This window comes from Polyergus mexicanus, unplaced genomic scaffold (assembly GCF_030449975.1).
Source record: "Polyergus mexicanus isolate NDT 795.1 unplaced genomic scaffold, iyPolMexi1.0 SCAF_7, whole genome shotgun sequence".
NCBI lineage: Eukaryota > Metazoa > Arthropoda > Insecta > Hymenoptera > Formicidae > Polyergus > Polyergus mexicanus.
Genome location: NW_027223327.1, coordinates 7,845,844 through 7,870,919, shown reverse-complemented (window position 1 = coordinate 7,870,919; position 25,076 = coordinate 7,845,844). Strand labels below are relative to the sequence as shown.

Sequence of the window (25,076 nt, the reverse complement as noted above, 5' to 3'; positions counted from 1 at the left end):
GCGCAGTATTCGTGTTAAGATAATAGAAACCAGAATTTTGTTACATCAATGCGTAAAAAAATGTTGGAAAGTTGATTTTTGTACGGATCTTTGTGTAAAACGTAAAATAACAGACAAATCGGATATACATTTGCGCGGTGAACATTCCTGGAATTTCTGCGCGAAATTCTCAGCGTATATTTAAAATTAGATTTCAGGAACTTCAAGACGGTGGATTCTCTGACAAATCTTATTCTTAAGTATATTTTTTTTCAGCAAGAACATTATTTGTTGCAACTTTTTCACACTGCCATTAGATATCTACCTAATTGATCTCGTAGTAAAATTCGGACAAAGTAAAGTTCAATATACTTAAATGAAAAAGAAAGTTTAACTGTTACATCTCAAGAATAAAGTTCATGGAAAGCTTTTCGTCTTCAATCGCACGACGTTCGGGATTATCGGCGTCTCGATGTTCACGTCAAAAATTTATTCCAAACTGATCAAAGATTCTCCCGAGATACCCTGTATATAGGGCTACGTTATCAGATCCTCCCGGCGGCTATTTCGGGATATCGATCAATCAGTGTTAAGGTCGGGCGCGCCCATGATAACTCGAGGACTACCGAAATTCATCCGGCTTGATCCTTGACTTACTTCTTATTCGCGCCAACACAACTGATGGACGTTATCGGTCGTGTTTAAAAAACACGTGTAATTAAACATGATGATGGGAAAAGATGGGGAAGGGGAAGAAACAGAGAGAGAGAGAGAGAGAGAGGGGGGTGGGGGGGGGCGGTACCTCGAACAAAACATAATTTAATCGCGTATCGCAATCGTCCATCGTTAATTGCTCATGCATATGCAGCGACGTGTAAAACATGAAATTAAAGAACCGCCAAAAGAAACTGCGACATTTGTGAAAATGGAGTGTTCGAGTTGAACTCGACGCTGAAATAAAACAATTACGCGAATCGTCGTAACGCAACCTCCCACGCGACCGCGTGGTCCATACGCGACGGCCGCTTTGACCGCTTTTCATATTTTCTTATCCCTGATCATCTTTCGTTACATTTTTGTTGCAATGCAAAAACGCAATATCCATTATTCGCGTTTTTTAATTATTCGCGTGAAATAAATAGTTTGTTGTTCAAATTAATGGCGAAGAGATGTCTCCCATAAATACGCATACTTAGCAATTTTGTTTTACATTATCAAAAATTTTTGCAAATTATATTAATAAGTATAACTTAATTTTTTTCACACAGGGAAAAATCTTGAGAAAACATCACGACAAAAATTAAATTACTTTCTTATGTTAATTCGATGTTAATGGTAATAATAATTATTTTGTTGAATTAATAAACATAAATATGCTTCTAATACTATATGGTAATTATTAATTCTTTCATATTTCATATCTTGATTGTTTTGATATGCATGTGAAATACAATACATCGTTTTTAATTTTTTAGAAATTTGCACAGTCTGTATTAAGACCATTTCTCACAATTACATCACGCGTTTTGCGAATGAATATCCATCGCTTTGTGCAATATATACGTATCAGCTTTGAGCAAGACACGCAAGAATTTATTACAATGACATAATCGCAAAGTATCGATTATTAAGGTGTAAATTATTTCGCCGAATGGCAGAATTTATTCAAAATTTATTTCTTCACTGCCGTTTAATAATTTATGCTGCGTAATTTAGTAGAGATAAACGCATTATGTCGCATGAGGCAATATGTATGTGAAGTAAAGTTTATTTTTTTTTGTTTGTTTATTATTTCTTATTATTTTAATTTTCTTTAAAAACTATTTGAGCATTATTATTTTCAAAAATATGAAAAATAATTACCGCGTTACGTAACGTTTTTCACAAGTGTTCTTCACGAATGTGTATGAGTTTATATATTATTTCGTTGCATTCGGTCTTATGACATTTAATTTATTTTGTGTATTTTTTATTTTTTTATGAGTATTCTATTATATATTTAACGCACCTTAAGGCCGAATAAATCTTTTAATTATTAGTGAAATATCAATAAAAATTGCGACATGTTAAATAAAAAATTAATAAATGCGTTTCTCTTTCTCCTAAAGTTAGAAAGCTCGATGTGGCGCTATCACACGGTACGTGTAGCAAGTTTTAGAACAAGATCATGCCCGGGTAGAACGTGCCATCTAGTCGTACCGAAAGGCGGGAGATTATTGATCGTAAAAATGGCGCCAACGCAAAGTTGTGTAAGGAGGATATCAAGTCATAAGTTACGGTAGCTTTGTCAGCTCGGATCAATTCCTAAGTGTCCCTTGCTTTTTATCTATTAAAATAATGAGGTTCTTATTGTAACATTGATGTCAACTCTACGCGGATGAATGCCTCAACGATTCTCATATACGCGAAAGAAAATCTGCTATTGTCCTCAAAATCGTCATTAAAAATTTGAAGTAGTCTATCTCTTGTTAAAAAGTTTATTGTTAAAAGTTTATTGCATTATGATTTAACAGCCGAGCTTTTAATTTTAAACTGATTGAACTGCATCTTAAGAATTTAAATATAATTTAAATACCTAGTTACTATTATTTAAATAGGTACGAGGTCTTTAAAATACAAGAACCTAACTAGGTAATGTTGTAATGGTAATGTTACAAAGAAAAGAATTTTACATATCTCTATTTACGATACTTTTGATAAATTAACCGAACAAATTAATTAAGACTTTTGGACAAATATAATATAAATCAAAATTTTTAATTAATAATTATTTTAATGTTTTTATAATGATATCAAATGTGAATATTCTTTCACAATTTTGTAATAGCCATCAATTTCATCATTGAAAATCTATTATTATTTCATTACAGACCAATGATTTCAATTATCCGAATTAATGTGATTTAAGCGAAACCGTGGAAAAGAGAAATTAGAGAAAAATCGAATATACGATCCACATTCTTACGCAATCGACAAAATAAACGACGAGATATCGATAAAGCAAGTTACATATGATTGTTCTAACCAGCGAAACGAAGCTAGTACAGAATAGCACATTCGTTTTTACGTATATTTCCGGGGCGAAAACTCCCGGAGATATAGATATAGATATAGATTCGCACAATCGCACAAAATTGAAAATGGACTTACAAGGAAAACGGCCAGGATGTCTCGAGCTTCTGCGATGAACGTTTTTCGTGCTTCGCGACATGCCGGTTCTCGATTCCGTGGCAACTGTGTAGGGAAAAAAAAATAAAGAGAAAAATTAGAATTATAATTTCAATTCTTGTACGTATTGCGTACTTTGCAGGGACTCGTGATGATGTTTTGCTGTCGTTTTTGGCTCTCTGTCGTCGCAACTCTTAACAATAAATGACTTGCGCTATATATATAATAATGGCCGGAACAGAAACAAGAGTGCAACATCGGAATAAGCGTACGCTCTAATAAATATCCGAGCCGGCAACGAAACTTTGATGTTGTATGACCGAGGTGTGTAAGTATGCGAATTTAAAATACGTGGTTTCATGCATCATATCAGGAAACACCAGAGCGTGAGAGTTAAAGGCAGAAAGAGGAGAGAGAGTAAAAGAAAGATAGAAATATATACATATATACAAATACAAAAATTTATCGGCGAATAAATTACTTGTAAAGAATTCAGGATTATTGCGCGACGAGCGATCAAATAAACTGTGTACGTGATTATGCGAAAAGAAAAATGGAATTCATATGATTGCATTTAAAGCAATATTGTAAATATCTTATTTTTAATATTCTATAACATTAGTTTTTAAAATTATTCAAGCTAATCAAAATAAAGAGGTTGAATACAAGCTTTTTAATCAATAAAATTTTTAGTTAATAAAAAATCTTGCTTATATACAAAGTGTTGACATTTTTGTTGAGAAAAGGTTTCGATTCTATCGAGGAGCCTTTTTAAACGGAACCTTTCTTTCGTTTCCTCGTAATAATATGCATTTTTATCTAAAGTGCATGTCGATTACCAGACATTTGGTGTAGCGCATTAGATTACATAAGTCCAACCTCGATTCAGTGAAATAGCGCACAGTGGAGCACGTGTGTTCTAAACAAACGTTGGAGATAAAATAGATTGGTAGTGAAATTAAATCCCGTGTTATTCTCGCTTGAGTGGAGGAGCGGGTACAAGGGATCACAGTGACGTAACGTCCTTTAAATATTTTATTCTCTCTTGTCTGAATCCGAAAGAATGAGACGTTACGAACGATTCATACACGTTTGAAAGAAGGTTCTTTACGTAACAAAAATGAAATCACGATTCTTTATTAAGTACGCTTTTCATATAAAACCGCATTTTCGAAAATATTTTTAATTTTTCGACGCGACGCTCAGACAATCGAATAAGATTTTTAAGATTCTCGAAACAGAAAATTTTACGTGTTAAATGTTTGAATATATTATGTTATAGAAAAACATGATATAAGATAATTTATATAGATTAAAAGCATACATTTTAAAGATATTCGCGATTTAATGGACATTGGAAGCCAATATCTCTAAAATGTCCATAAATTTTCACGAATTGTCCAATAACCTGCATTTTGTCCCTAGAACAAGAACAATTGCGTTGAGTGATTTAAATTAATCAATATCGACAGAATTCTTTCGTTCTTAAAGGCCACTCGGCTGCCGCAATTGTTGTATATACCGACGAGTTTTCACAAATGGCACTCGGAACGCGAGACTCACATTTACAGGGAGGATCAAACCATATTACGCAAAATTGCAGAGTCAATAGTATCAGAAGTCAATTCTATTACTTAACATCCCTAGCGTCATTCACGAAAGATCCTCCCACGCGCATTCGTACCGAGAAAGGTATCGCGGCCAAGATTCCGCACGGCTCGATCGCTGCAATATTTCGGCTGTCGGTGGCAACGCTGGCAGGTAACATACACACGCGGTCGGTCGATACGAAACGCCGGTGTGACCTACAGGATACACCGTGGTGATACAGCACCGCTCTTGCAACACACACGGTATATCCATCCCTGAGGCCTTCGCTCGCCTCCTCCCCCCTTCACCCCTCTTTCGTCTCTCCCACACACGTGCTTGACGTGCCTATACGCGAAACTCAAAGTGCTTGTCATTGTCTAGTGCGGAGGGCGCTTGACCTTCCGCAACGTATCGAGCACTTCCCCGATTTCCTTTCAGCCGGTCCTGTAAAGGAGAGGCGCGGCTATATTGGAGGAAGAGGAAAAAACCCTGCGCTTACAATACGCGCGAGATACATCCGGGATATTTCGTGTCCTTTGTTGGCTGCGGTGTCGCTCCAATTCATCCGGATCCGTTCGTGCGTGTATATGCTCGAAGGAAAGGGGAGAAAGAGAGAGAGAGAGAGAGAGAGAGAGAGAGAGAGATTGAGATTGACCTCCGTCAGCCACTACCCTCTTGCTTCATCGCGATTTCTGATACAACCATCCCCCTCTCCCCTCATCCTCTCCCGTCTCGCGAGGTCGAGCGCCCTTTCGAAATTTGCCGATGGTCAAAGAATGCCCCCGAGGAGTGTGCGCTCGCTTGGCCTCGAATCCGAGATTCTTATCTTTTAACTTTTAACTGAAAGCCTGCGGAAAAGAGGTGTTATCGAACGACATTACTACTTTGTACAAACGTCGTCTGCAAATACTGCGAGGTTACGAACCGTATATGTACTTGACGGCTTAGGAATATATTATATTTACGACGAAATTTTTTACTTTTTTAACTTTTCTCGCTCTCGTTCTCTCTCTCTCTCTCTCTCTCTCTCTTTCCCTTTTTTTCTTTTAGTCTTTATAGCTTTAAGATATACATATATATATACATATATATACATATACATATACGTTTGCTTGGCGTGTAAATATTTAAAAACTTGTAACACTTTCAGCGCGCATTAATTTTTTTTATGGAAGGATAAATTTGCGCTTTTTTAATGTTTGCTACGTCATTGCGATGGAAATTTTTAATTCTTGCAAAATTTTTCGTTAATTGTCGAAATTTAGATTTCATTAATCATGAATGTAATAATTAAAACTGATTTTCACATTAATATTACTCTTTAAATATCACAGAAAAATTTATATTTTTTTCTATAATTTATAATAACTGTTCTGATAAATTTGCTAGTTTTATTTATATATAACAATCTGTTTATAAATTTTTTCATTAAATAATTTCAAGCTTTGTCTATGTGAAGATTATTATAAAGAGAAGTTTTTTAAAACGTTACTTTTTTAAGTAGAGAATTAATTTAGGATAAATATAATCATAATAAAGTAAAATAAACGGGTTAAATATGAAAATATAGGACAAATATAAGTCAATAAGAAGCTTTAGATGCACCGATCTTTGCGTGTCCGATCATGCAATGCAGTCATTGCGGAATTTCTTATGGCATATAATATTGCACGATATGGTCTACAAATTATACTAAATAACTTCATGTGGAAAAAATTAACGGAAGGTTTTCAGCGATAGAAGGCCTGATGCCAAAAATAGGACAGATTTTTTTACAATCGATACCTCAGGGCATACCTTTGTCCGTGTCTATGCCCCCCCCCCCCCACTGGGAATTGCGAAAATAGCAGAAGTTATAATATATTTTTGTTTGATGCGGACCTTCTAACGTGACAACTAATCCATATATGTTGCTTCCCATCGGGAATATCTCATTTACATAATCAAGAATTATATAGCTAACTCAGTTCGTGTCCTTCTACTATCGCATTGTCGTAACTATCTGTCTGATAAAATGAAAACATGACTATTGATATTCTGCTAAACGCCAATGCTCATGCGGAACATTGTATTCCCGATAGTGCAATTAATCTTCAATTGCTGTCATTAAATTTGTATGGTTTAATTAGGGTTGTCATTTTAAACCCAATAACAAAGATAAAGTTGTACTATATTAAAAATTTGTAAGAGAAAAGCAATCGATATTTTTCGCAGTTTATTTTAATGATAAAAAATTGAATATAAAACAAAATAAATATTAATTATTTATTCTTAAGAATAATTATTGATTTTTAATTTGTTTGCGCAAAGAAATAATAATATTTTTACTTTTAAAGCATGGGTAGAATATGTTTGTGCCTTTTCATTAGTATATTTTATCACGCGACTCGGATATTAAGATAAATATTTATTAATATCATTTTTCTACAATTATGGCTTATATAGCCAAACATGAATTTATATGCGTCGCGTGATGACTGATCACATTTTAATTGTAATTTTAATTTACAATTATTGATTAACGTTATTAAAATGCAATCTGAATGTGTTTTTTTTTTTTGGATATTTGTTTCACATTTATTAGAGTAAAGATTATTTATGCAATTATACAAAAAAATATTAGAGTTGAAATAAATTCATTATGACACACAATTTCTTTATCTTTCTCTTCTTGTTGTCTAATTACGGTTTTTACCAATGATAAACCGACAATAATGATTTTTATAAAAAATTTATCCAGGTTTTCTTTACAGAATACAGAAAACATTATATTTTTTACATAATTGAATGATAATTGTAGTATTCGCAAAAAAGAAAAAAAAACGATTTAAAATCAAAGCACACATGTGTTACGTAAAAAGAATAAAGATACAGTCGTTAAATATAAATCGGTGTAGATATAGTGAGTGAGCAAATAATAAAATTAGTTAGAAATTAAAAAATTTCTACAAGTTTTCACACTTTTTACATTTTTCGCAGTTTCGCGGTTTTCGCAATTAAAAACTTCACCTATATAAACAGAATGAAAAAGATATATGGATGGATGGCCGAGATATATTCAGAGAAAAATAGATTTAAATGTTTAAAAATTTTTTTAAACCACTTTATACAATATATGCAACATATATCGAATAACCCTCTTCGCGAAAATGAAGCCAAAGAAATAAAAAGCGAAAGTGGTCAATTCGCATTTTTTATATTTTCTTTTTGTCAAACAAAAACGACAGCTTACGACATTCTCTCAGCATCGCGTATTTAAATCGCTTAAGTTCATCTCGCGTTATAATATATAGGTATTCGGCCGATAATTGCGTTTATTCAAAACTGCGACGCATAATTTCGAGCCGCTCTTTTCCTATTCATGTCTCAGAGAATCTCTCTCCGCTAATCGCGCATTTTATCGCGACGTTTCTATGCTCTAAATACGCACAAATGTAGAATGCGATTACTCCCTATACATCTCTTCTGATGCATCGAAACGCTAGAGCGACTCAACATCATAGATACGTTGGCAAACGTCCGGATGCTATCGCGATTCCCGTGTGCATGTACCGTATGCAGCTGCGTGTGCATATGGAGCGATGCATCCGTGTACGTGAATAACATCACTCGTTATCGTCGAGCTGACTCGAGAGAAAGAGAAAAAGAGAATCTCTACGTGAGCTTTCATACGCGGCTCGAAAAGACCATCCCGACTATTCGCGCACGGTCGGTCCAGCGCGCGCGCGCGCACCGCGAGCAATTTAAAGCCGAAAGGAGCAAAAGAGGGTCTTTACACTGCCGCTGCTTCAATCTCGCAATTTCCATTGTCCTCCCCGCGTTAGCCCGCCCGCGCTGCTACCACGACCAACAATCAACTCGAACGTTAAGGGTGAGTCCACAATTAGGGCGGGTTCGATTTCGCGTTCTTTCATGTCGACATGCGGACCGATAATTGTTATCTTGGAAAATGTCTGTCCAATGTCGATCCAAGTGCTTTTTATCAATTAACGCACGGTTGATTCGGCGAGATTAAAGATACTCGAGGCATCTTTTAAGAGGTGACTTGATGAGAGACTGATGTTTGTCAAAAGAAAGACTTTTTGTCACGCTATGGTAAATCACTGCAAGGTAATCGGCAAAGTTATCATAGATGATAAATTATAGTGAACTTAATTTACTGTATACATTTAATGTAATAATTAAAGATACGTTTATGGGAGAGAAATGAAACGCAGCAGAAAACGATACTTTCCTATTATGCATATAAATATTAAGGAATTTGATATATATATATATATATATATATTTTTTTTTTTTTTGACATAATAAAATATTTTGAAATTAAGCTCATCAAATTAATTAAATTCAATGTTTAAGATATTCATTAGATATCATTGTTGGATTATTGATAAATGATAATATAAATCAGTATCAAAAGATTTCCATGTTATCGGATCTATATCTACCTTGCCAGAACAATACTTTAAATTGCATCAGTAGCGGAAATCTGTCGTCTGTTGCTGCAGAGATGCAACTCTAATGTGAGTGCGCCATAACGAGGCGACACTTCTTGGCTGCTTATGCGCTATGTTTAATCGCGGAGTCTTTCAATTTTTTTCGAAAGTCTTTTTCTCGCAAGTGTTTCCGCTTCTTCGACACATTGCACCGAATATATATAACTCAATGCACATCGTATATTTTTACAGATAGTATCACTCAAACTGCTCATACAATATACGATCTGAAAATTATGTTCATTATATTAATGATCATTATTCAGATCACGACTGTCAATAATCAATTAATAATCTAAAGTAATCGTAGCTAATCAATTTTTGTATGAATATAATAAAAGATCATTGAGACATAAAATATTTTTTATTATTTTTAAATAATTGCTTATGAGTTTTGTGTGCTAATTTTTATTTGTTATTAATGTGTTTGCAAGCTAATTGCAAAATGTACAAAAAATTGATTAGCTAAATAAGAGAAAAAAAATTTTGGAATTTTTTGTGTTATATTTAAGAGAAATAATTTTTTATTATTTCTTTATTTATTTTATCGAATCTTTCGTTATGCATATTGATCGTTTTTTATTATCCGCATTTCTATTCCGAGATTAATGAAAGTTATAATAGGAATTGCATATTGAAAATAAATATTCGCCGATTGGATCGTTGAATATCCACTGTATTTCAGTCTGCTATTAAAATTAGCTTCGTTTGTTGAATGTTGTTTACTTCGAGTTATAAGCGCGTTTATCGAATATATCAAGAGTGTGTGCGTCTAATTTCAACTCGACAAAACTTGATGCAACGAAGTTAATCATCGTTATTGTACGATACGAAGAGTAACATTGGGTCGGCCTTGTTCTCGACCCTTAACGGAGAACAAATGTACAGATTGCCTCCGGCCATCACAGTCTGCTCGTGCAGAAAGGAATTCACTGATGACGAGTTTTATACGCGTTTCCGCATAAACAAAGGTTGTACGACTGTTACGCATTGCATTGAAATTATAAAGCGTATAAACGTACTTTTTAATCTCTCGACATGCTTTTAAATTGTATAAACCAATATATTTAACAAATATTTTTTTTTTGTTCATTAAATATTACACTAATTAAAACGTCGAAAAATGTGTGTATGTGTATGAGGAGAGAAGTTTTAACAGAAAAAAAAATTTTTATTATTTACAACTGCTTGATTTTTTATTTGCTCACGCTATTATGTAACAATATAGAGGTAATTACATAAATGTTTATTACTTGTGAATAAGAGCTATTTGTATAGTATCTCAAATATGCAGAAAGCAGGATACTATGTTTCAATGATATCCACAAGTTTATAAATGATATTTATGTTCTTTCGACTGGCTTTTCAATTAAAATAAAAAAATAGATTTTTATACAAAAATATTTCTGGTAAAAAGTTTCAAAGCTAAAAAATATCTTTATGAAATATCAAAACTGAAACGCGAAAACTTACACTTTGTGAATTTTTAAATTAGAAAAATTATAAAGAAGGGGTTCAAGATTGGACAAAACAAAGATAATCTAAATATAAATATAATTATTTTTTTTATACATTTAATTAATAAAAATGCGATTAACGAATAAAGTGTATAAAATGATTATAAAATAATTATGTAATTTCATTCGAGTATTTCTGCTTGCATTTCTGTACATAAAAGTATAATATAAAATTTATTTAATTATATAGAATATAATTACAATAAATACCAGATGGAAAATACGCGAATTAAATAACTGAAGTTAAAAAGTAAAAAGTACAGAAGAAATTGCAAAGAATATGACTCATTTATTTTTGCCAGGATTGATCGGCATAATGATCGAGTAGTTCATAAGATGAACGTCTCTGAATAGAACAGATTCTTTTCAACTCTCCAATGAGAAGGAAATATGTCGTGAAAAAGCAATGAGTAAGAAAGGAAGAAATTAGTGTATAATAACAACTGGTATTTCAAAAATCTGGGAATTATAATGACTATCATATGTTATCTGTCACGTTAAGCCGAACTCTTAATTTTGTTAACTTGCGGTACTTTTATTTGATACTATATCGTTGAAGTTGGATTTTTTAGATTCATTATTAGAAATATAATATTTCAATGTAAGTGATAAAAAATTTGGATCATGATCTTTAAAATTAACAAAATACATATTTCGATTTTTTTCGAGATTAATACTTTCATTTTAACTCTAATGAATCCGAACGAATTTACACTATAGTCTTGTATGTAATGTATTTTTTATCTGATTTTTCTGGAATTAAAATAGTGATTAATGATTTTCAAATTACGATCGATTAAAAAGTAGTTTGCAATGTACGATTCCAAAAAATAAAGAATCTCTTGAAATTTTTTATTATCATTATAGATATTATATAATAAATCTATTATAAGAAATAGAATAAACATGCTTTTTTACAACTACATTAAAGTAAAAAAAAAAATCAAAAATAATTCTTCTATTTATAAGTAAAAAAGGAGAAAATGATAAAATTTTAAATTTTAAACATGGATTTTTTGTCATAGTGTTATTTAGCATTAATATTGTTATTTTTGAAGATTAACAGTAATATACGTCAGTAATAAGCTTTTGGTATATTGCGTGTGAAAATATGTTGCTTGCCTCGGAAAGATATTGCATTGCCGAGAGTGTACTAATGGTAGCTCGAGTTAAGTACAGTGCTTTTACCCGCATTAATATGCAAATGCAAGTTCGGATATAAATCTCAAGAACATCACAAACGTCTAAGTACTTTAATTTTTCATTCAGAAAGCGCGCCGAGATATAAATTACTCGTTTGTTCGTGCTACTTTCATACGTCACACGTACTTATATTTCTAGAGTAGTCGATTATATTTCCAGGAGCATTTTTCGCAAATTGAGGAATTGTACGTGCTCGCAAGGATATTTTCGCCGCCGAACATTTATCTTTAATATTGTGTTATTAAACTTTTTAGCCGCAGGATATATATTGCAGATTAGATAGAAGAAGCGGAGAAAAAAATTTGGAAAAGCCAGAGAAGCCGCACAAACACTAATTATTATGAAACTTACCTTTGCAATTTTTTCACATTCACACACACACACACACGCACGTTTAAGAAAAAATATAATTAAAGATAAATAAGAATAAAATGATTTAAGAGATCTTATTGATTGTCAGTGATATTACTTTCGCTGCGCATGCATTACGGGGCAAATGAAAACACGAGGTGCGTCTCATAATTTCATACGCTACCAATATGATGCACTATGTTTCGTGTAACGTCTCATAGGAAAAAATTAGTGAAGTCGAAAAAAGAATAAATAACAATGGTCAGGGAAACGGAAGGCGAAAAATTTCGAGACATGCGTGATTATATGAAAATTTAAGATGCCATATTACTCTTAGAAAAAGATAGAAGAAAAGAGAGATAATAGGTAAAATGGTGATAACGGCGAATTGATATGTATTATATAAATGATCTGCTAAAAGATATGAAAAAAGTAGTAGTATATAATATAGAAGTAGAAGAAAAATTCGAGCGTAAGGAATAAAATATGAAGGCAAAAAAATAAGATAAGAGAGTCAATGTACCCTATTGTTCATAGGTCTGCGATGGTGATCGCCCGGCAGTCCCGACAATAGTCCAATCCCTACCAACACAATAATATAATAATCAGTGAGCTTCAATATGATTGCCGCACTATGTTAAGCAGCATTAATAACAATATCAGTACGCGAGATTGTATCGAATAAATATTCGGATCTCGAAAAAAAATTGTAAGAATTTTTCAATCTTTTAAGAAGATGAAAGAAAAAGGAGAAAAACTGCTGGTGTAACGATCTTCATAGTATCACGCATACCTTTACCTTCTATTCTCTGCAAAATATATGATTTATAGGCAAATATAACAGAGTCTGCTTCACTCATAGAGATAACTTTTTTATTTGTGCTGATTCAGTTAACATTTTGCTCAAGATGTAGCTTATGACGAATTTTCTCGGCCAACATATAACAATTTCGTACTTAACTACCGAGCGAGTTCAAACGTGCGATTTAAAGCACGATATTAGATACTGTAGAGTCCTCGAGGGCTGCGAGATGCGAACCTCGACAGAGATTGCACAGATACGAGTCGCCGCTATTTTCTAAGCACTTTCGTTCACCCCCTGGCGCCGGTGGCGGCTCTTAGGCCTCTCAGATCTCTCTCTCTCTCTCTCTCTCTCTCTCTCCTCCATCCCTTCATACTTCACGCGGTTGACACCCGTTTTCAGGCCCACTCGAAAAACGCCTTCAACCACCTATTTACAAGACGCGGATAACTCACGGTCACAAGAAGATCTGGGTCACCGATTCGAAACTGGCTGGCGAGAAAAAGAAAGACGATACTCGTTCGATACGATTGGACGGTTATTATAATTATTCTTCGTCCTATAAATTTCTCTGTCGTACGTACCATATAGTTGCCCTAGCAGCGCGGATATGTGCTGATCGAATTGTTCAGTATCGAATGCTACGTCGAACGATATAATACGACACGACATAGCATGTATCTGAAGCTTGCTACTATTCCGGAAAATCGCGAAAACCAGGACAAATCGGAAAATTCTACAATTCTATATACATTATGTAGAAAAAATTGTGGAAAATAAAAGTTAATTTTTGGAGACATATTATAATTAATTTAATGTTTCTTATCTTATTCTCTATTTTCTTCAGTACAGTATTTTTATGATATAAAAAAAAAGAAAGAAAAAGATAAAGTATATTTTGATAGTAACGAGATTATTATCGCGTATAGGACATTTTTTAAATTTCAATTAAGTGAAGGATAACTGAAAATATCGAATTAATTTTGATATACTTAAATTATGTTAATTATATTTAACATCATGGAGTTGACAATTTTTCATTTAAAAACAAGTATTTTCAAAAATCAATTTGGTTGTAAATTAGACTATTTTTCAACACAAAATAACTGAAGAATGTAAGCAAGATTTAAAAATTATATTTTGGATTATAAAAGAAATTAACATTTCAAATATCGCACATATAAAAAAATATTAATTTAGTAAATTTAGTAAATTTCAAGCAATTTAAAAGCTTTAGTTAATAATCCCACTTTGCTACAATTATTATCAGAAAAATATTTTTATGTTGCATACGAAGAATCATTTTCGTGTTCAAATGAAATTTAACTTTTATATTGTAATATATTTTTGGAAGACCGTATTAATCTTGGAAATTGTAAAATAAGAGACAGAAATTTGTATGTGATATTTTTGCTAATAAAAATTGGCTATAAATTCTTGAAGTATTTTTTCTATAAGATTTGCACGCATTGACTCTTTTTTATTTATCATTACGCGTGTAAAAATTAGAAATACACAATCTATAGCGACAATTTTAAAGTAAAATTATTTATATTTTGCATATTGCGAATAAAGAGAAGTGCATATGTAAATTTTGGAAAGATAAAGATGCGTGATTCGGCAACTGTAACAAAATATCCGAACTGAAAGGCATTGGTACAAGGCAGTAATCACGAACGAAGGATGAGAAAACGCAAGGGTTAAGAAAGGAGAAAGCAGAAAGAGAAAGAGGGAGAAAGCGGTTAAGGAGGAAGAAAGAGACTTCGCCCATAAGGAGAATGGCGAAGAGAGGAGATAGATGAGAACGAGAGAGGGAGAGAGGAAAACGAGGACTACAATATGGGTCAGTTATTGATTGCTCCCTAGTCGACTCTCTGTAACGCCTACCGTATACCTTCGTCGTTTCTATCTTGTTATCTTAGATACCGAAATGTAGCCACCACTTACCGCCCTTTAACGTCGTCTCAATCCCTTTATTGCTACATAGGATAGGCCGTTATGGGCAAGTTCATACAACCGGAACGATGTTTTTGCATAACCAACGACCGACTTTATGCGCTCGCGTTAAACTTTCGTTGCGTGGGAATACGGTAAAACATATGATATTGCGTATGCTCGATATCTTCCCGATTCCCACGTGTCGCAGGGTTTAAGTCATAGTACATCAGACGTGCGACGACTGTGGAAGTTTGGGCGGACGTTTTTTCGTAACTTTCCAGCTGTCAAATCCCGAGCAAACTGTATATCGATAATGCAGCGCAGCATATCTCGCGGCATATGTCCATGATAAAATATCTTTTTCGTCTCTTTCCATGCAAAGTAATATCGTATCTGTTTATCAAAACGAGAAAATATATTTTTTAAACAATTAGATAAGAAACCATAAATACACAGAAAATCTAGATCAATTCAAGCTGACCGGAGTATACTTTAGATCCTTCGGGAACTTTAAAATTTGAATTTCATTATAAAAGAAAATCTCTTGTCCAATTTCATTATTTACTGCAACTTCTTAACGTTTAGCCATAAATATGTAAATTGTACAAATAAGAGTTATAATCCGATATCTGAGCGAACAGAAGAAGGGACAAAAGATTGAGAGATACTTCTTACTTTGCCCTTAATATCGTGCTTGCGTTCGCAAAAAGACTTCACAACGTACGATTCTTTCTATTTTTTCATAAGTTGCCATACTATTAACTGAATAAACGAAAAAATATATTCTTTTAATATCACACACATAGAAAAATTTGATCGCTGAGTGTATCGAATGACATTAATGCTCCCGATTGTACGCGTTTTTACTATTAAATCATGCTGCTCCGGAAAATGTATATGGATTTTCGGAACAAGTACGCGCAAAATTATAAATATATATATACATTTATAATTTTGCTATACTATTAACCGTATATAAGCAGAAAGATAGATTTATATCCTTAAATATTACATACAGAAAAATTTGATGGCTGAATGTAAGCGTATTAGATGGTATCAATACTCTCGATTGTACACGCGAAGTATCTGCTTCAACTACTGACTCATACTACTCCGGAAAACGTATATGGATTCTCGGAGCCGATAGAATCCATACGGCCGACAACAAAAACACAAGCTTCACTAAAGGAAGAACGCGTGATAATATTAGCGGACGAAAGACGCCTTATAATAAAAAATCATTATATAATTTAGTAACCGAAGAATGAAAATATTGTTCGACAAACCTCTTATCAAAAGTCTGATCTCTCCTTTATCGCAGATAAACTTAAAGTTCTCCTTGCTAATTGATTTGACACGATGCTCCGTCTGTTTACAATTGACTACTGTCTCGATATCCCTATCCCTACTGCTCGTCTTTCACGATATATTTCCCCACTCCCGTTTTACTTTTTTCAAAACATTGTGTTGCGAACGCGAAAAGAAACAAAAGAATGTTTTGATTTTATCTTATATGTTTCCCTCTCTTTTCAAAACTCTACATATATGTATAATGAAACAAGGAAAAATTATTTCAATTATCGTACAATTTGTTATTAAATAAAATTGAATTTAAAAATCTGTAAAAGTAGAATTTTTCAAGCGTAGAATCAAATTTTGCTATTTTATTGAAATTTTAAGCTTACGAAATTTTTTTTATCTTCGATCGCTTATAATACAAAAATTCATAATATTGTATTTTAATACAGAAATGTTAACATTAGCATCAATGACCATAGATTTTATCGTTAAATAATATCATTGTAATAAGCCGCGAAGAATAAAGAGCGTATCTATGATTTACGAGTATTAATAACAGCAGTGATTCCAAATTGCTCTAACCATCGTTAAATAAATCCTTTATGCTTATTGAAAGAAAAAGTATTCAAAATTGAACAGCGTAGAAAAAATTATGCAAGAATATTTTTGACTAAAAGAGTATTTCAGCATCAGGCGCACAATGAATTGAGAAAAAGAAACGTATAAGAAGATTAAACGTATCAAATAGCGACAATGAACGAGCAAGATAACTGAATATATTGTAGTTTCTGATCGCGATAACATCGTCGACGGCAAATTCCGCGTTAAAGAGGTAAAAAAAGATTCATGATAAAACTGATATATAATATCATTCGCGTTTGCATCATTTTGCATCATAGCAATTACGTGATTTATTGTTGATGTAGAACAATGAGATTTCATTGTTTTATTATTCAATGGAGTTTTATGATAATCTCGTGTTGAAGTTATAGCCTGCTTTTAATTTTATGTTAAACTTATTGTTAGCCCCTTGCTATCTTTTGTGAAAATAAAATATTAGTGTTTTATGATGACTAAAAAAAAAAAAAAATTTAGAAGTAAAGAGAAAAAAAGAAAGAAGGAAAGCGGATATACATATATGTTGCTATATTATCAGAGAAAGAGTATGAATATAATATCTTTAAAAAATTATTTTTTTTTATTATTTATTAGAGATAGAAACTTTCACACAAGTTACTTTTGTTAATATAGCTAAACAGAGGCAATAACATAATCTTACGCGATAAGTGTTCACATGAATTTTTCCATGGTTTGAAAATTTTAATTCTCGATATTATAATATTCTGTAATATTCTCAGTTATATTAACGACTGAGATTTTCTTTTTTTTTTTTATTTACTCGACAAATTCATGGTGTTAGTACCTAATTCTGAAAGATGGGCATGTTGCCTCGAAAGTCGCACATTTCTATCAAAGATACAGAACCTTGTACATTTTCGTTGGAAGTCAGGATATACATATCCTTAACGCTACTCTCGATAGATAAAGATTTACAACGTGTGAGATTATTCGAAGAATTTCGTATGTTGCGTTGTACAAGGATCGCCTCGCCGTGCGAGAATAAAACAGGGTCGACGAACAAAGCAAACGATGACAGTTCAACAGCTGTGAGATTTGAATCAGCCTCAAGGGTGCGATATATTGAAATGGCGAACAATCGTTCGCAGCATAAAGAAAAACGTAGAGATTTTTTACGGATCGCAAAGCTTTGCTCGTCGACATTATTGTTATGAATCAAAGCTGCGAATATATTCAAATAGTCGTACTATTCGAATAATCCTGACAAAGTTAATTCGAAAATATACGATTCGTAATTGGGATTATTTTAATATTCCAAATATTGAATTAAAATATGAAGAAGAAATATGAGAATATAAAAAGTCTGATGCAAAATATTTGAATATTTCACATTCGAATTTTCTCGAATCGTCAATGATAATATAATCAACGATAATGATCGTAATGTTGATTCATCTAATAACATGAATTGATAATTATTACACGATATTGTACGGGTTAGAAAATCGATCAGAGAAGAAACGTCGTTTGTGTTACAATAATCGGTTACAATATTAATTTATCTCATTACAATCGCAGTTACGTTGCTTTCCGATATTAAGGGACATTCGATTGACCGCGCGCGATATATCGACTGTCAATCGTTGTAAGATTTATTTGCGTGTGGGACTGCGGGACGGCAAATGACTCCGGCTGTGGACATGGTCACGAATTAATTGATTTTCTCTGACAAAGTTACGTCACAGGCAGAAACAATAGTTGACGATTCGCAACTTTGAAACCGATTTACAGATATATATATATATATATATATATATATATATATATATATATATACCTGTTCTCTTCCGCTTTACTGTGGGATACACGAACATTGCATCGTCGTAATACCCACTACACATGGTCGACGTTGCATATCGATCTCTATGAGCAGATTTGCAAAAAAGAGGAAAAAGAGCTCTTTCAAAGTGCGTTGAAGCATATTCTCGTGTCACGTACGGTCAATCGCGACAGATGAGCGCGATAAAAATTGTTTAATAGTAACATTGATATAGTCATCGTTAGTTAACGACTTGATACAGTTATAGATAAGTATCAATGTGTTTTATATAGCTTATTACGTGGTGATTGGCAAATATCTAGTGCTATATAAGCTTATAATCATACATAGCGCTTTATATGGTATATAGAGTACTTTATATAGTCGTAAATAGGTCTAAGTAGCATGTGCTAGATAAATAGTAAATCAAGCGTCGGCGTCAATCGTTGTTAAATATAACGTCAGAAACGAATAAAATCATATGGATACGTTTCTTGCGACTTCACATAAATGGTTTTCTGTTGAAAAAGTCGCTTTAGTTCGATAAAACTTTCGTTATATCGCGACCCGACATATCGGCTCGACAGAATAATTTCCGACACCGATTGTAGCTCTTCTAAGTTTCGAGTCATTTTGACAGCTGTCTTGTTTTTAATCATTTTACTTCTTTTTTACGTTATATGACAGACTTTTATATGCTAGGAAATTGCATGAATCGTCGATTTTTCTCCGCTTTGATGTCTGAAAGTTCAAAGAATTATGGATTCTTGACAGTCGTAACTTTTTCTCACGATTTTACGATAACTCTTGATTTTATCGTTGAAAACTATTGCATTGTCATATACATCGTATCTACGATTAATCCGTTACGCGAATCACTTTACGTTTTTATTCGACTCTCCACAAGTACGTCCTTCAATTCAGGCACGGTTGATTCAACGAAAGTAGTCTGAGTAGATCACTCTCCTCTAACAACTCCAAGGTGTTATCCGAGCTAAGAAATGCGAGAACTTTCAGATCATTAACGACAGTTTTGAAATATGTATTAAGAACACGATACAGAGTCTGAAAGTTCTTGCAAAGTATTAAGTAGTATGATTCTGTTTAACTCTTCTATTCTGCGACGTCATGAATTAGAATCGAGAGATTAAGACTGACTCACAGGCGTTTGAGATAATAATAGTATCGCGTATTGATTCGACAAATATCTACAACGATTCTCCGTCCTAACGTTTTTTCCCGTTAATCTCTAAAGTTAGAAACGAGCGCCGTGAGTAGTTAAAACATATTTAACGTGCTCCATATTCTCCATATTGCCGAGTTTTAATTTCGTTCATTAAACTACTTTCTTGTATATATGTATACTCTTACTAACATCCATATCCCGCAACGTAATAACATTCACCGAGATATTTCCCGATGGTACGTTAAGCTTAGGAATGAATATAATAAACTTGAAAGAGAAAGGATTGACAATGTATATTTAAAAATAAACAAGCGTCTCTTCGCATTATAGGAAGATTAATGGAAAAATTTGAGTTTAAGACAAATAATAAATATATTTACGACTCATGCGAAGTAAATTGACAATTGAAACAATGAAAATTTCTTTTCATATAACTAGTCGTTTCTCGATGACTCTGATATTCCCATATTAAATGATACTATGCGCATCTTTTGCGTGAATTCATAGTTTATTAATTGAACATGTAAATATATTATGCTAAGTAAGTGAATAAATAAATAATTAAATAATTCGCAACAAAATAAGCGCGATGAGTTTCTTATTCGTGTAATATTATCGTTGAAAATAAATTTTTAACGGCTATTTATATAGAAATATGAAGAAAAACTTTTATGGCGAGTATCAAGAATGCGAATCTCTCGCGTGAAATATTTCGGACGTTCTTATTTTACGATACAAGTTATGTGCAAGATGGGATCTCAGTTCGTAGATCCGAAGTTTCTCAATTGCGCGCAGATATTGGAATCTTGTGTTTTACTGCTGGTCATGAGCGAAGCTAAGTTTAGCGATACGAGCACCGCATAAAAGCTTTCGAAGCGACTTGATTTTCGATAACAGAAGTGACGTCATTTGCTCGCAAGTCTCAATAGGATAGAAAGATGCATTTTACTGCGTTCTTTGGAGGCTTAGATCGCTGCGTTTCCAACGATACTGTCTCATCAATGTTATTATCTCGCGACAATTGAAATAATTTTACGTCTACATCCTAAATTGGAGTATTTTCGAAAAGTTTTGTGTGCAATGTATAAGATTCGAGTATTGTATCGTAGAAGTCATGTGACTATTTCGTTATATTTATATGCTAATCTAAAAATCCTGCATAATATTCGCATTTGCGAATCACTACACATTCTTGATGTTAACCTTTTGTAGTTTCGTCTTTATATAGTAGAGAAATCAATTTACTAATAGTATTGAAGAAACAACGAGTTTTATCATTTATGAAACTCCATTATTTCGTAAAATTACTGACTGTTAATTGATCTCGCACGAAATAGTCTCTATCATTAGGTATTATCTTAATCCGTTATAAGCGGATCGTGTTGGAAGCTTGGTCATGCTAAGCTCTCCCAGCAATATGTCATCAAATAAAATATATACGCTAGAAGGAAAATTGATCGATAATTTTATTTTTTATAAATTTAAACCTCTTCACAAAAACCTCGAAAGCCTGGAAATTCGCTTACGATCATAACCGTCATATAATTCTTTAATCGTGTCATAAATCATCTGCCCTATATCCTTTCGAATTCAGTTCTCTCCCTCTCTTGTCAAATCATTGAAGCCGCAAAAAATCAACGTCACGCGAACCATGCAAATCCCTATTAGAAATCATAATTGTTCCATCTACAATCCAGATCGCTCCTCGTTTTCATTATACGATCCGAACTAAGAACTAAAACATGCTTATTTCAACTCTTTCGGTATGGAAACAATAATTAATATCATTTATTAATTATTAGAAAAGGCAAATAAAAGATACTTAAAGAATATTAAGAAATATATCTCCTTCGATAAAGAATATCTCAAATTAAGAATCATAAATAAAGCGTTGTCCTCGGATAAGGAAAGCAATAACATCGAAATTTTTGAACAAAGAGATGAGAAATAATAAATAAAAAGCGTTAGTGAAATGAATTTAACTCAGACTTGGCGCATATCAGAAAATACAATAAATAAAAGCTGCAGGAACAATAGAAGTAGGTTTTAAACTTTAAAATATCTTGTTTGTACAAAAAGAGAAATAAATAAAAAAAAACTAACGAATAATAAATAACATAGAGGAATCAAAAAAGATAATTTGATTCCCGTTTATATTGCATTTCATAAAAGACATTTTAAATATTATTAAATATCTTATACTAATATATTTTATGCTATATAAATTAATTAGAGCCCTTCCAGAACTTTAAAAAATAAAATAATAAAATAAAATTTTCACCCATTTCTTGTCACGAAGAAACTATTTTCTTGTTCTAAAATTTTTAATCATTTTTCTAAATACTGTCATATATATCTTACGCATATTATCCCGCGTATGTATATATTGTATAATAATATTATTTAGACTGTAATTGTTATTCACAACAAAAGAGTCAACTTCGCCGATTACTGAAGATCAACTACTAGCGATCTCGCTCACTTTCCTCAGCCTAACGACGAGTAAGGTAAAACGCACGTGAGCAGATTAGTAGATAATATAGAAACAGAACTGATGCGATAATCCGGGGCGTGCCCCAGGTCTCGCCCGCTTCGTAACGATAAATGTGTGGACCATAACTTACGGATGAGAGACGCGCCGATGCAGACTTCTCATGGACATGGCTCTATTCTTGCTGCGACTCGTGGTGGTAGTCGTGGTGGTGATGCTCGTAGCGGTGGTGGTGATAGTAGTGGTGCTGGTTGTCGTTGTTGTCGTCGTCGTCGTCGTCGTCGTCGTCGTCGTCGTCGTCGTCGTCGTCCTTGCTGCCGCCACCGCCGCCGCCGCCGTCGCCGTCGTCGTCGTCGTCGAGATGCCCGTGAAGCCCGTAATCGTGGCCGAGCCCGAAATCGGGCTGGCACTTCCGTTCGGCGTGGCGCGGCGTGGCGCAGCTGCTGGGGGAGCGTGGGGCTCCCCCTGGGCCGCCACGACCACTGCCGCCGACGTGAGGCCCGCCGAGGTCGCCAGGCCGGTACGCCGGAAGGGGCCCGAGGTAGCCGCTAATCGACGTGCTAATCTGCGGGCGAGCCGACGGGCCAGGCGCGCCCCTGCGGCACCGGCACCCACGCTGACGGCGTTTCTGTGCCACCCCCTGTGTCCAGGGGATGGTACACACACTGGGCTCGGTTACCGCACCTTACCACTACGTTCCTCTCGCACTTCCTCACCTCCACACGTGACTCTTCTCGGCCCCTTCCCCCTCGCTTGCGTACGCGTCTTTGCCGCGCGCTGTCTTATTCTCTTCTCTTTTTCGTTAATAATTGTTAATTATTCACACACCTCCCCTCCCGCCAAGTATGTTTCGACCACGATTTCATCAATGTTCGCTCTTGGACTAGTCGTCAGTCGAACTCTTCTTCTTCCTTCAGCGAACGCGTTCGTTCTCGAGTCGCGCGTACGTGCGTGCCTGCGTGCGTGCGTACGTACTGCTGGAACACAGAAAATGGAAAGCTATAATAATAGATGATACGGAAATGAAGAGGATGGAAAATTTATTATACTCGGGAATGAAATTAGAAATGGTAGCTTAGCACGTATATGATTTAAGATTATATTTTTCTGATTTATTATATCAAATTATTCAATATACAGTGCAAGTTATTTCATTAGAATGAATGCTATTTGCATGCCTTTCAATTTTTCAATAATACTTAATAGTTAAAATCTGTTAAGAGTTTTTTAAATCTACATACTCTCTTTTTAATTATTATTAACGATGCAATTTGCATTAAAGAAAAAAAAAAGTAAATGCTTTTAAAAAATAATTTTGTTTAATATATCTACTTTTTCGAGTATGAAGTTTAGGGTCGTGATTATACTAATTGAATGTTACTGATAACATACTGCATATCACCAACGAAGAATGAGTAAAACATAAAATATGAAGTATTTACGAATCGAAAGCGATATCTGAACGTGCAACACCGAATATGACGTTACAAAATTCATCGAGTTAACGAATGTTTACTGTACTTTGTCGATTTAACGATAACGTGTTGGAAAACCGATCGAGCCGGTCGTATAGTCGACCGAAGCCACTTTGCGAAATAAGCAATAAATATGTACGCGTTGAATTTTAATGCGCGACAAACTTGACAAAGGAGTTTGTCGAAGGTACGCCACTTGTTTACTTCTATCGATACGAGAATCGTTACCGGATCAGCTCGTATGGAAATGTTACGATATTCCTTCTCTGATGTGTAATCAAAACGAGTGCATTGAGAGCAAGGAAGGATATTATTTCGATCGGTTTATGTAGGATTTACTATCCGACCATTTTCTTGATTAATGCGGCAAGTAAATCGAGAGAGAAGGATCTCGTATAGTGTCGCTACCCTCCTGATATTGGACGAAAAGAAGCATATGAAACGATGGTACTCTCTCTTTCTCTCTCTTTCTCTATCTCTTTTGCTTTTTCTCTTCGATAGAAATTTCAATTCTCGTATTAAAGATGGTGGGCCGTGGCCCTCGTTAAACTTTAAATTGAAATACCGTTGGGTATATCGCGTTATTGGAAAATTCCCTCCGCGCTCACCTGGAAACTTTTATCTTCGCGGTATGTTTTGCGCCGCGAGACAAAAATCAAATTTTAAAATATTCTGCATCTAGGCTACAACCTACGCGTATATCGGATTTCGCGCGTTGAATATCGGATCAACTATAATAATCACATGTAAAGTATTGAGCTGTCGCAGAGTGCGATGAGGCCGCACTACTACATTCGCTTTCGATTAACGATTACAGTATCATGAAAATGATAACAAAATCGGGGCTTGCATTTTATTTGAATTTTTCTGAGAATATCAAAAGTTTGAAATATTTATCATATTTATCTTTATTCATAAAAAAATTATTTATTATAATTATATATTTATAGCACTTCTTGCGTAACTATATATGTATTGTATATATAGAAATTGCTACAATTGACTCTAGGTTACGCAACTTTTTAATTGAAACTTTCTTCTTGCATTCTTGAAAAGTGGTATCGTTTCAGGATACGCATTCACTTTCGAGAAATCCGGAGAGTCTCGGATAATCATTTAAGAATTATATAAGCAGGTGGAAGTAAATTTTATTCTCTCCTTTTACGTTGCTTTTGTATACAAT

The 25,076-nt window shown here is 33.9% G+C and overlaps 1 protein-coding gene across 9 annotated transcripts in view; it reads right to left on the bottom strand.

Annotated features, from left to right (window-relative positions):
* Positions 1-22,680, bottom strand: part of Ih (hyperpolarization activated cyclic nucleotide gated potassium channel Ih) — a 109,611-nt gene extending 86,931 nt beyond the window's left edge. For all 9 annotated transcript variants that reach the window (XM_070298277.1, XM_070298279.1, XM_070298282.1 and 6 more), the window contains exons 1-2: positions 22,552-22,680; positions 3,130-3,213 (exon numbers count right to left, since the gene is read on the bottom strand). In XM_070298277.1, the coding sequence (XP_070154378.1) occupies positions 3,130-3,213; positions 22,552-22,589 (122 nt within the window). In that variant the 5' untranslated portion in view covers positions 22,590-22,680. The remainder of the gene's footprint in view (positions 1-3,129; positions 3,214-22,551) is intronic.
* Positions 22,681-25,076: the final 2,396 nt, after the last annotated feature.